Source organism: Antennarius striatus, chromosome 15 (genome assembly GCF_040054535.1).
Source record: "Antennarius striatus isolate MH-2024 chromosome 15, ASM4005453v1, whole genome shotgun sequence".
Taxonomy (NCBI): domain Eukaryota; kingdom Metazoa; phylum Chordata; class Actinopteri; order Lophiiformes; family Antennariidae; genus Antennarius; species Antennarius striatus.
The window spans coordinates 3,519,399-3,532,245 of record NC_090790.1 but is presented as its reverse complement, the minus strand read 5'-3'; the positions used below and the strand labels follow the sequence as shown (position 1 = coordinate 3,532,245).

The window sequence follows — 12,847 nt, the reverse complement described above, 5'->3', positions numbered from 1 at the left end:
GACGGAGGCGTGTCCAGCTTGTCTGACTCGTGCTGCGAAATGATTAGCACAACAAAAAATATGAAAATATAAATATATAAAAATATAAAACGTTTTGTGTGTCAAATTAAAGATAGAGAATTAAGTCGGCTGGACGGATGTGTATTTTTAAATACTCTATATTACGTTTTAACGCTTATTGTATATTTACAGTAATAATTAGTGATTTTAATTATTCATATTATTCATAATTACTCAATAACTATCTTGAAAAGGCACATTATCACTATATTCTTGTTATAATACTTTTTCTGTTATACTTTTTTAAAATTTTGGACCATGAACATTCCTATTAATTTTATAATTTGCTCATTTCCCCCACTGATTTCTGCTGTAGATACACACCTATGTACGCGTTAGTCTGACATTAAATACAGCCATCTGTGTTTTTAAAATGATACCAAAACCTAAAACTGTCCCAGAATCATAAGAATCACACCAATTAAGAAAGAGGTATTTATTTGTAACATATTTAGCTAGTTTGATGCAACAATTGAAAGACAATGACATGCTTTCAAAACTTAATTTTAACTCAATGAAAAGTTATGTAGAACCTACAGTATTATGAAAACCTGTAGCATTTTTATTCCATGCATGCAAAAACTGAGCAGAGTGCCAAGCCAAATGGTTTTGTTTAGCAATGAAAGCCTGTACAAGAGAATAGAATGGCCTCAAAGATAAGAATCTAATATTCAACAGTTCATGCTTTATCTTCGATATTTTTCATGTGTTGGTGATGAAAAGATATATGAAACCCAATTAGGATGAGTACTCCAAAAAAGCACTGGGTTATGTATTTGTCTGAAAGCTTGAAAAGTACTGCATTAAAAACCTGAAAATTCTGGCATAAAAATTTGATTCATAATATGATTTTTTTTCTTACAAATATTTTTCACACAACATTTAAATTAGAAATGACTCCGTTTTCAAAACATTTTTCTATGTACAAAACTGTAAAATTTGAGGCACACTCATCTAAAACTGGATGAATCAAGATTTTAATAAAAACATTGAATCAAATGACAACCTTTATTGTGTTTAAGGATAATACCCGTAGAAACAAAACTCCAACACTAGACAAAATGAGCAACGAGCTGGTGGAGACATGAAGCAGCTTGCATTGACGGACGTATAAACAGTCTTTAATTTACTAGTGTTTACATCATCAGCTACTTCATACTTTGTCCTAAAGTGGTCAATGTTTGTTTTCTTTTCATGACACATTCCGCTGCTCTTCCTCACTTGTATCAACCTCAGCCTTGTCAGTAGGAAGCTGGATGAAGTGGAGGTGGTGGCAAGGCAAGCAAGATACCGGCCAAACTATTTTAGGAGCAGTGACTTTCAATTATCAAGTGTGGGACGTCCTCAGAAGCCACTCTGCAAAACAATTGTCAGCCTCATCTCTGCCTTTGACTGAAGACTCCCGACTTTACAGTTTGCTGCATATCTATGGTGTGATGCTTCCCAAAAGGTCAGGGGTCAGGTAGCCTGGTACTGACATGGACTTCTGGATTATCAGCTGGGGGGCAGGTGCCGAGTTTGGTGCTAGTAACAGGCTGTTCTGCCTGTCAACACCCTCCACCATAGTGTAGACAGGAGCCGGGTGAAGAGTGGACGTGGGATTCTCTGATTCTTGGTATAGTGATGGACCTGGAAAAGAACTCAAGTCTTCTCCTATCTGGCAGGGTTCACTCAGATCTCCTGTGGACAATCTTGGGCTCATCCTTCTTGCATTCACTTCTGACGTATAACCTCTAGGATCAGGATTCGCTTCTAGGACCTTGTATTCCTTCCTTACTTTCTCTTTCTCTGCATCTTTGCTGATGATTTTCTCCACCTCCGTCTGTTCTTCAGGTGTCAGCAGCACCTTTCCAGATGGCCTGACCACACTTACCTGGGTGTACAATGCCTCTTGGGCTGGATCTACAGAAGAAGGCATATCAGCGTTGGGGCTCTGGACCAGGGAGGTTGGCTCACATAATGACATTTCATTATTGAGGGTTTCATTTGGCATGAGAGGATGGAAAGGTGACGCTTCTGGGTCACTGGGGAGATCTGGGTCGCAGCAGCTAGCCCGGCCTGAGTCGTCATCCCTGAAGCCTACGGAAGAGGGGTTGCAGTTGGAGAACAGGGAGTGTCGCATGAGGCAGTCTGTGTCCAGGTCTGTCAGTCTGTCGTTTTGCTCCTCGATGTCTAGATCAATGAATTCCACCCAGGGGTCATTGCTGTACAGCTCTGGCCTCAGACCAGGCGGGCTTCCCAGAATAGATGTCAACTCCCTCAGCTTCCCTTTCTGTGAGGTAAAGGAAATATAGTTGACACACTCCGCATTCGGCTGGCGAGGTTGTTTGGCTGCTGCCTGGGGTAATCCCAGTCTGTTTCGACTTGGGTCATATTACCTCCAACAAGACGGCTATGTTTCTATCTCTGTCAATTTATTTGCTACAGCTACTGGTGGATCTAGGCAGTTTAACAAGTCTGAAGCCTAGCCAGGTGTCTTTGAGAGTTAAAATATTCTTCCCGTTTCAGCAAATGACTAGATTTATGACAGAATAAAATGTCATACCTTTAACAGTTCAGGGTCAATTCCTCTTATTTTAGGTCCAGGAATAGGAGGTAAGAGGATAACCATCAACCTTAGAGGAGAAAAATAAATTAAAGGAATGATAGTAAATAATAAAACCACATATCAGCCTTCAGCATTTCTGCATGTCAGTGTCTAAACCTTTGAATGACATCCCTGGTAACAGGAAGATGGCGAGAGTTTGTTCAGCACAAGCAGCCCACACAGAGTGGACCAATGAGGAACACCAACACCTGCAAATTGCTGCTAAGCTACTGGAAACCTCCTAGTGCTGCACATACACCCAATGGCTGAGGAATTCTTACTTTTCCTGCTGCGATATGATGACTAACATCAGAATGGCAACCAGACACAAGGCACCAAAGATGAGCAAGGCCACCACTGGAAACCTCGACACTAGAGAAATGCAGAAATACATGTGTATATTTCACCAAACACACAAACAGGCACAGATATAACATGTATGTCAAGTACCAATAGCTTGATTCTGTGGCTCATCAATGCAAAATTCTCAATTCACTATATTTAAATAGGATTCACACAAAACTACCAATACATTCTGATCATGGTGCTACGAATATCACACAACTAAAATGTGATATTTTCATTTTTATGTTTCAAACAAAAGTAGGTGGGAGCAGGATTATAGTTTCTTCAGCTGCAGCCTGTAAAGGTTGAATATAATTTTTTTTAATTCTAAACCAGTTGAAAAAACTACAATGTACAGTTGCTCTAATTCAAGAAACCCATCTAAATGAATCTAAAAAATTAAAAGGGAGTGGGTCAGCGATATATTTCATGCTTCACAGGGTAAGAAGAGAGGTGTAGCCATATAAATTAATAAGTCTGTACCATTCTGTGAAGAAAAGGTAATTAGAGATAACATGGGCTGATATATGTGTTTGGCTCCGTTGGAAGTGTGACTATATCTTTCTTAAATATATACGCCCCAAATGAGCTACTTTGATAACAAATAATGGGAAAGGAATGATAGTGGTGGGTTGGGACTTTAACAAGGTCCAAGATAGTAAACTGGGCAGACAACCTCCAGAACAAGGCACTATTACAAAAAAAAATCTAGAGTACTAAACAGTGTTATTAAAGAATTGGGTCTTATTGATCCGTGGAGGAGCAATAATCCTAGGGAAAAGGATTTTACATTTTATTCAAACAATAAATCAAGCAAATTTCTTGTAAACCAACTCCAACGCAACAGAGAAAAATCTTTCATAACAACAATCCAGGATCCCTCTGGTAAGTATTCACAATCACCTCTAGAAATTAATGACGTTCTATAGATATTACCATAACTTATATTCAACTTCTGTAAAACCGAACAAAAAAGATATCCACACTTTCCTCCCCAACCTAAACCTACCCAAACTAAAATCTGAAGACAGAGACATCGTAGATGCTCCACTGACCATCAATGAATTACAGAGCGCGCTAGACAGTATGCTAGCAGGCAAGGCACCTGGTCCAGATGGTTTCCCTGCTGAATTCCTCAAACATTTCTGGTCAGTGTCAGCCCCTCTCTTTTTCATAGTAATAGAAATTAAAAATAATGGTTATATAAGTGGTCACATGAATACAGCCGCAATAAAATTGTTATTAAAACTAAATAGATCCCACTCCTCCTTCTAGCTATTGACCTCTTTCACTAATCAACACCGACATTAAAATAATATCTAAAGCACCTGCCTCCAGATTGGAGAAAATTATTCCTTCAATAATTCACAAGGATCAAACAGGATTTATTAAGGGTCGACACGCTACCAACAATGTGAGAAGACTACTCAATCTGATTAGCTTGACACAGCGCAACAACAGGAAAGCAATTGTCATATCACTTGACGCTGAAAAAGCCTTTGACAAAGTTAATTGGACTTTTCTTTTCACATTACTTCATAAATTTGGCTTTGGTGAGTCGTTTATCCGGTGGGTAACAACCTTATATAACTCATCTAAGGCCACAGTCACCACTAATGGGATAATTTCACCAAATTTCACTTTAGAAAGAGGAACCGGACAGGGATGCCCTCTATCTCCCCTATTGTTCGCAATATTTATTGAACCACTGGCAGTAGCAATACATCAAAACCTGAATATTAAAGGTATCTGCTCTCAGGAGTCGGAACACAAAATTAACTTACATGCGGATGACATTTTACTTTATCTAGAAAATCCAAATACATCAGTGAAGGAAGTATGTACACTAATTACAACCTTCTCTGGTCTTTCAGATTATTCCATTAACTGGTCAAAGTCAATCATACTTCCATTAACAGAGAACTCATGGAATCCTGCAATCCACAATTCACTTTATTCTTTTCCCATGGGTAATATTAGATATCTGGGTTTAAATATTTCTAATAAACTCTCTGATCTAGTTCACTTGAACTTAGCCCCACTTTTAGAAAAAGTCTCTGGTGATCTAAGACGTTGGAACAACCTCCCCATCTCCCTTCTGGGAAGAATAGCTACTGTTAAAATGAAAATATTACCTCAAATCAACTACTTTTTTTCGACGATCCCATTTAAACCGACATCAAAGTGGTTCCAATCATTAGATTCTGCCATTGGTAAATTCTATTAAAAAAAACAAAATAGCTAAAATTAGCCTGACAACGCTCCAGAAAAAGAAATCTGAAGGTGGTTTGGAGGCGCCCAACTTTATGCAGTACTACTTAGCAAACCAACTACAGTATCTGATCAAGTGGATCCATCCACATAAGTGGAGTCGCTGGCCTCTGTCCTGCGGGGCTAGCCCTCTGTGGCCTGGCGGCCGGGCCTGGTGGGGCGGGGCATGCATCGCCGTCATTCCCCTCTGTGGTACCGTGATGGTGCACCTCTGGGTTGTTGTTGTTGCGGGGCGGGTTGGTGGCTTGGGCCGGTTGCCGGTTGGTCATCGGTAGCTTTGGGGGACGCCAGGCGCCTGTGGCCTTGCCGGGGACCTGGTAGTCGTGGCCGGGCCGGGTTGCGGGCTCGGGGTGGTTGACCGGCTCCTGGTCCCCCTCACGGCCCTGTTCATGTGGGCTGGGCCCACACCAGATTGCCTCGTAATGTTCACTACACATATCTCACACTGCACTGTACATGATAACTTTTAGGCACATGCAGGGCACAGTTAGGGCTTTGGGAATGGATGGGGGTGAGGGCAGTGGGCATGGTTGTGGCGCTGGGGCACTGATGTGGGGGTGGGGCGATGTGTGGGCTGTCTGGCCTGGCCTTGGGTCGGGCTACGGGAGGATGGCCCGTGGGTAGTCAGGTGGTACAGAGTCATCGCTCCCTGCCCCGTGCCCCTTGGCCCTGGCCCGTGCACCCTGGCAGTGACGGCCGTTGCCTCCTTTGGGTCCCTGGGTCTACGTGGTTCTCAGTGCCCCCGGTGGCTCTTCGGATGATGGGTTCTGGATGCTCCTGGCTGCCGGGGTTGGGAGTGCTCGGCTGGCGTGGCCCTGTTGAGTTCTGGTAGCCTATCTGGGTGTTGGTTTCATCACACATGCATGTTGGGTCAGGGTTCACCAGCTCCTGTCGAGTCCAATTATTGAGAACCATTGGGTCCCGTCAGAATGTGATGAGTCTCACTTCAGTCATCACAATCTTATGCCCTCTATCTTCCTCCTACACTGGTTTCCTCTGGTGGCCTATTCTATATTATCAGGACCTCCACTAATCTGATGTTTTGTAACATTGGTGTTGAAATATCAGTTCTAAGATAGAATAAAACAGCCTAAACCTTTTTCACTCCAACAGCACTGCCTGTCTATCCACTAGCTTGTTTGTGTTCCCTCTCCCTGTCTCCTTTTGCTTTCCCCCTTAACTCATAGGGGTGCAGCACTTCCTTCTCGGGCTCACAAAAGGAAATTCTAATAAAGAATGACAATTTAGTTCCCAGAGAGGAGTGGTGACGGTCATATGCACGCTTTAAAATTTATAAAAGATTTTGCTGCAAGACTAAAATAAGCATTGATCTCATAAAAGGTTTGAGCCCCTTTTATGGGGTTAAACTATGAGAATACATGCAGACAAGAAAAATAAAAAAGAGAAGACTAAGTTTAAATGGACAAGCAAATGATTTAAATATTTGGGCATTATAATCTACCCCTGTCACATCACAACTATTTGAAGCAAACTACGGGAAATTGATAGGTGATATAAAAAAGGACTTAAGTAGGTGGGCAGTTTTACCTTTAAATCTACTGGGAATAGAAACTGTGAGAATGAAGATACTACCAAGATTGATATTTTTATTTCAGTCACTGCCCATTGTAATTTCTAATTCCACCCTAACAACATTAGATAAATTAATATCAAAATAGAATCAAATATAAAACACTTTTGCGGCCTAAAAACAAGGGAGGGTTGAACCTACCCAATTTACAACAATATTACTGGGGTGCACAAATGTGACCTTTAATTATCTGGATAAATAATGACATGGAGATGGTTTGGGTGAAGATAGAACAAAGTTCCTGTAAAAACACATCTTTAGAATCACTTCCATTTGTGACTCGGGCGACGTGGAAGAAAATAGGAAATGAATGGATGAAAGGAACAATGAAGATATGGTCAATTGCAAGAAAAAAATTTGGCATTTCCAAATCAACCACTAGAGCCACTAAGATAAGTAAGAATCCAGACTTTTTGCCGTCTATACTTGATGCAGGGTATAAAAAATGGTCAAATAAGGGACTAATTTAAATAGCACAACTGTTCATTGGGGAAACTCTGAAGTCATTTGATCAACTTAAGAGACAATTTGATTTACCTGTACAGGATTTTTATAATTTTTTACAATTACGTCATTATCTTTTAAAACATAAGGAATGGGAAAACATTAGTAAAACGCCGAAGGAGTTGGAGGGACTGTTGATGTCAATGACCGGAGAAAATACAACAAAAAAGGGGATATATCAAAAATATATAAGGCTCTGCAACAGGATTCTAAGGACAGTAATTTAGGGGTTAAAGAGAAATGGAAATCGGAAGCTAATATTATAATAACAGATAAACAATGGGAAGACACTTTTGAAGCGGGTCACAAATTAACTAGTAGGACAACACTTAAGGAATTTGACTGGAAGGTTAAAATGAGATACTGCAATACTCTAGTGGTAATTTCAAAGTATAGCAATGCATCTAATCTGTGCTGGAGGGCACAAATATGATATTAAATCCAGCACTGGTCATTTTGGGGATACCCTCAATTAATATGATAGACAACATTTGATTTACAGTATTTTCCGCACTATAAGGCGCACTGGACTGTAAGGCGCACCCTAAATAATTTGTTTGTTTTATAATTTATTTCATATATAAGGTGCACCGGATTATAAGGTGCACACAACAAAAACTAAATAAAATTTATTTGATTAACTGCAGCGGCTGTAGTTGCGCAATCCGTCCACTAGATAGAGCCGTGCTGCTCAGGCAGTAATGATTGCATTAATGACTTCCTGACTACCTTTGAATGGCCCCTATTGTTATGTCAATAAGCCATTCTGAGCCTCACCAAGGAAACCTGATCACTTGATCACTTTGCCATCTTAGAAAGAAGTCAACACGCATATTAAAAAACCTGACATTAAAAACTGGTTAAATTCATTACGAGTGCAGTCAGTGCGAACAGAGCGGATTATTTCCTGACCTGAAGTTTGAAGCAGATATTTAAGCTCCGACGTTCGTCTTCATTTATTAATTAAATATTGTTTCGATCGATCAATAGTCCAGTCGGATGTGAGGTGCAGCTATTTGCTGCTGTGTGTCCTAAACAAATTTTTAACTAGTTTTTAATGTCAGGCTGCTAATTTACTGGCAAATATGACGCTGTTTTACTCCTAGAACTGACTTTAACTTCGGTGTCTCACCGCCGTGAATCTCACAGCACGTCGTTGCAGACAGAATACACAAGCCTGAATGCGCCCCTCCACCGCCCGCCCAGAGCTATCAACTGCATTTGTAAATAAATTGCAGCACATCAGACACCTTTGTCTAGCAGTGACTCCGTTCTTGAAATTTCAGAAAAGGCTGGAAGTTCAGCTTTGAGGGTCTTTCATTCACCTTTATACCAGTTTCTCCGTGTGTTTCCACAGACTAACAGAATGGACCGTCACTAGATTCCAGATGCACAATGGCATTTTTAAGACCAATTAAGTTTGAAGAGGGTTATTTCCGACGCTAAATTTCCACAGAGAGGCTGAGGTCCTCCTTCGTGCTCCGTGCCATCAGGGGGTACAATGACTCTCTCAGGAGGAGCGGGGGGGAGGTGGCGAGGTCAGCACGGGGTTGAATGGATTTAATTTAATTTAATTTAAATTTAATTTTATACTGTTTCTATTTGAATACTGTAATATTTTTTAAATTTTATACTGTTTATATTTTAGTTATAGTTTAGTATATAAGTCCTGTTAATGCTGCATGTGTGTGTCTGTTAGTGTAGTGTATGTCTTGTGGTATGTCCTGTGATGTCAGTGTTTGTTTTTGTCCTGGTGTTTATCCAGTATTATGTGTTATGTAATGCCTGAGCAGTGGATATATACAATGTCCTCCGGGATCAATAAAGTATGTATGTATGTATGTATGTATGTATGTATGTATGTATGTATGTATGTATGTATGTATGTATCTATCTATCTATCTATCTATCTATCTATCTATCTATCTATCTATCTATCTATCTATCTATCTATCTATCTATCTATCTATCTAAATAGTTAGGAAATACTGAGATCAGTCAGTCCATCAAATTTTATTAATAGAATTGTTGAATGTTCTTTATGTTTTAATACGTAATCACCGGTGCTCCTACAGTCAGCTCTACCGTCTGAGAGCATCTCAGTCAGAGCCGGGACTTCGGTGACGCCCCTTGACTACCGTTGTTAAGGGGCGTGGGCCCAAGTGCCTGGTGAGGGTGCTCCTCTGGTGGCGGAGTGCGGCATGACTGGTGGCCAGACTGCCGGCTTTTTTTCAGCGATCATGTTTTTAACCAATAGAGAATGAATATTAATATGAATATTAATCCATATATAAGACGCACCGGATTATAAGGCGCACCACGGGTTTATGAGAAAATTTTAGGCTTTTAGGTGCGCCTTATAGTGCGGAAAATATGGTATTTACTGAGAATATTACTCCTGGTAGCAAAGAAATGTGTGACGGCAGTTTGGCAGGACCGACATCCCCCCAGGGTGACACAATGGAGAGAGACAATCAAAAATGTGTACACTATGGACAAAAAAATGCAAAATTACAACTGAAAATGGAGAAATTTCTGTCAAGTTGGGCACCAGTTATGAAGGCTACACAACTCTGAGGTACGTATGAATGTACATGAATATACATACGTACTGTACATAAGTGTATGAAGGTATATGTATATATATCAAAATACATTCTCAATTTCTTTTTTTTTTAAAGATTCTTTTTATGCAATTTATAACAAAGAGGAGTAGTAGTGAGAGCATGGAACAGGTGGAGGGGAAGCTAGAGAGGTGGAGGTTTGTCCTGGAAGGAGAGAAATGAAGGTTAGCTGCAGTAAGACAGAGTACATGTGTGTGAATGAGAGGGATCCAAGTAGAAGAGTGAGGTTACAGGGAGAAGAGATCAAGAAGGTGGAGGATTTTAAGTACTTAGGGTCAACAGTCCAGAGCAATGGAGAGTGTGGAAAAGAGGTGAAGAAGCATGTACAGGCAGAATGGAACGGGTGGAGAGAAGTGTCAGGTGTGATGTGTGATAGAAGAGTTTCAGCTAAAATGAAAGGAAAGGTGTACAAAACTGTACTGAGACCAGCAATGTTGTTTGGTCTAGAGACAGTGTCAGTGAGGAAAAAACAGGAGACAGAGCTGGAGGTAGCAGAGATGAAGATGCTGAGATTCTCTTTGGGAGTGACCAGGAAGGATAGGAAAGCACATGTTAGAGGTTTTGGAGATAAAGTTAGAGAGGCCAGACTGAGATGGTTTGGACATGTCCAGAGGAGAGATAGTGAATATATTGGTAGAAGGATGCTGAGTTTTGAGACAAGAGAGGAGGTTTATGGATGAAGTAAAAGAGGACATGAAGGTAGTTGGTGTGAGAGACGAGGATGCAGAAGACAGGGTTAGATGGAGGCAATTGATTTGCTGTTGCGACCCGTGAAGGGAAAAGCTGAAAGGAAAAGAAGATTTTATAATATTATGGTAACTGTTATGTTAATTTGTATAGTGGTACCTCTACTTACAAAATTAATTGGTTCCGGAAGAAATTACGTCAGTAGAAAATTTCGAAAGTAGAGCAAATGCCCTAATCCGTTCCCAGCCCCCAAAAATTCAGACATAAATGTTTCATAAAGCATAAAAATGCATCAAAACATATAACAAATACATGTTACAATTAGATTAGACCATTTGTGTGTACATCTCCCTGTCCTTGATTTCATTGTTGAATAAAAACTAAGTTAAACATTTTTTTAAAAAGTTGAATATAGAATTAGAACAGCATTCAGGACATATTCATCATTTTGCAGTGACTGTTTACCTTTCGATGGGATGTGAACAAATATGGAGTCACTGAACTCTCCAAACTTCTTCCCACTGAACATTTTGCACCTGATGCGAACTTCGTGGTTGATGTTAGCTTGAAGTCCATAAATGGTGCGATGGGTATTTTTCCCAAGGTCAAGCTGCATTGAAGGAAACAATGTTCATGTACCAGAAGCACTGTTACAGATACAGAATAACAAAGACACCCACCACTTCCCACTGATCGGAGCTGACGTCACGGTGCTGGACCTCATACTGCAATTTCATCCATCCCATCTCCACATCTGCAGACTCAGGTGGCTTCCAGCTCAGCATAATGTCATAGTGAGAGCCAGTCATACTCGCATTCAGAAGTGTCCAGTTGAGGGCGAACGGAGGATCTGGTTGCACTGCAGAACAAAAGGAAGATATTTGTTTCAGTTTTTATTTTGCTTCACTTTAGGACTATTTATTGTAAATCTGTCAGTCAGGGCCTCGGGCACCGGATTAGATGAACAGATAAGACCACACTCATCCTTGTATAAAGATTATAGCCAATTGGGGCCCTTTTTTACTATGTGGACAAAAGTACTTGGACATGTATGTCATTTCACAACTACCTAATACTCTCAGCTGCTGTTAGAAGACTTTCAAGAAGCTTTTTAGGAAGCTGGATGCAGGTACTTGTTGGCTGTTGTTTCTGAAAGCATCATCAAAATCACTGTAAATAATCCTCTATTGCTGGTTCAGCAGAGATGGACGGATTAACATCCGTATAACTTCATCCCAAATCGGGGATGAAATTATATGCACATCAACACATTCCGACATCATGGCCCATTGGATCTGCAGCAGATTAATACTCATGACTACTGCAGACGATCTGACCCATATATGAGTGTTTCTTCTATCTTTATTTATTCTTAGATATAATCCACGTGTAAGCAGCTACGTTCTGTGGTGTGTAGCATTTACATTCATTCATGTTGAGTAAATTTGGAAAAATTTGTCCCTAAACTGTTGCCCAGAACTTGGACGAATAATATTTTCTAAAATACATTCTTAACCTGTTAAAATGTTTTTTTAATTGAAACAAGGGTCCAAACATGGAAACTGTGAATCGTATTTGTTTGTTACTTTTGTAACAGGCAGAAATTGGGATAAATTGTCATTCATGACACAATAGAAACAGGCAAGCAGTAAGTAGGTAGACTCACCAATGTCTTCAACATGGAAGAGGTTCTCATCATAGAGGATGACTTGATCCCTGGAGCAGAGTTGGACACTGTAAATAATCCAGATTTGTGTGTGGCTCCGGTTGAAAAAGCACTCGTTTGGTCTCTCGGTGCTGTAGTGAGGACACTCAGTCCACTCTTTAGCGGGAGTCTGAAGGGGTCTGCCAGAGAAGAGAAAGTAGAAAGAAAGAAACACCTTTTCATCCAGGAAGAACATCTTTCATTTCTACACCAAATGTAGACACCACTTCCACACAAGTGGACAAAATTGTTGCTACCCCTCTGTTAATGATAGAAAAATCATTAACAGTTTTATTGAAAACAGTTGAAACTTACAAACGTAACAATAGATAAAAATGTATTGAAAATTGAACAATCAAAATCAGTCATTACATTTTAATTGTTGTTCAACATAATTTTTTAAACAAACTACTGAAACATGCCTGGACAAAAATGATGGTACCTCTGTAGAAGACATAAAAAAAATTGACCAG

At 40.1% G+C, this 12,847-nt stretch overlaps 1 protein-coding gene across 1 annotated transcript in view; it reads right to left on the bottom strand.

Annotated features, from left to right (window-relative positions):
- Positions 1-481: 481 nt before the first annotated feature.
- The window catches only part of LOC137608054 (growth hormone receptor-like), a 32,685-nt gene continuing 20,319 nt past the window's right edge, over positions 482-12,847 (bottom strand). The window contains exons 4-9 of the mRNA XM_068334070.1: positions 12,336-12,514; positions 11,350-11,528; positions 11,135-11,279; positions 2,929-3,019; positions 2,606-2,675; positions 482-2,332 (exon numbers count right to left, since the gene is read on the bottom strand). Coding sequence (XP_068190171.1) covers positions 1,487-2,332; positions 2,606-2,675; positions 2,929-3,019; positions 11,135-11,279; positions 11,350-11,528; positions 12,336-12,514 — 1,510 coding nt within the window. The 3' untranslated portion in view covers positions 482-1,486. The remainder of the gene's footprint in view (positions 2,333-2,605; positions 2,676-2,928; positions 3,020-11,134; positions 11,280-11,349; positions 11,529-12,335; positions 12,515-12,847) is intronic.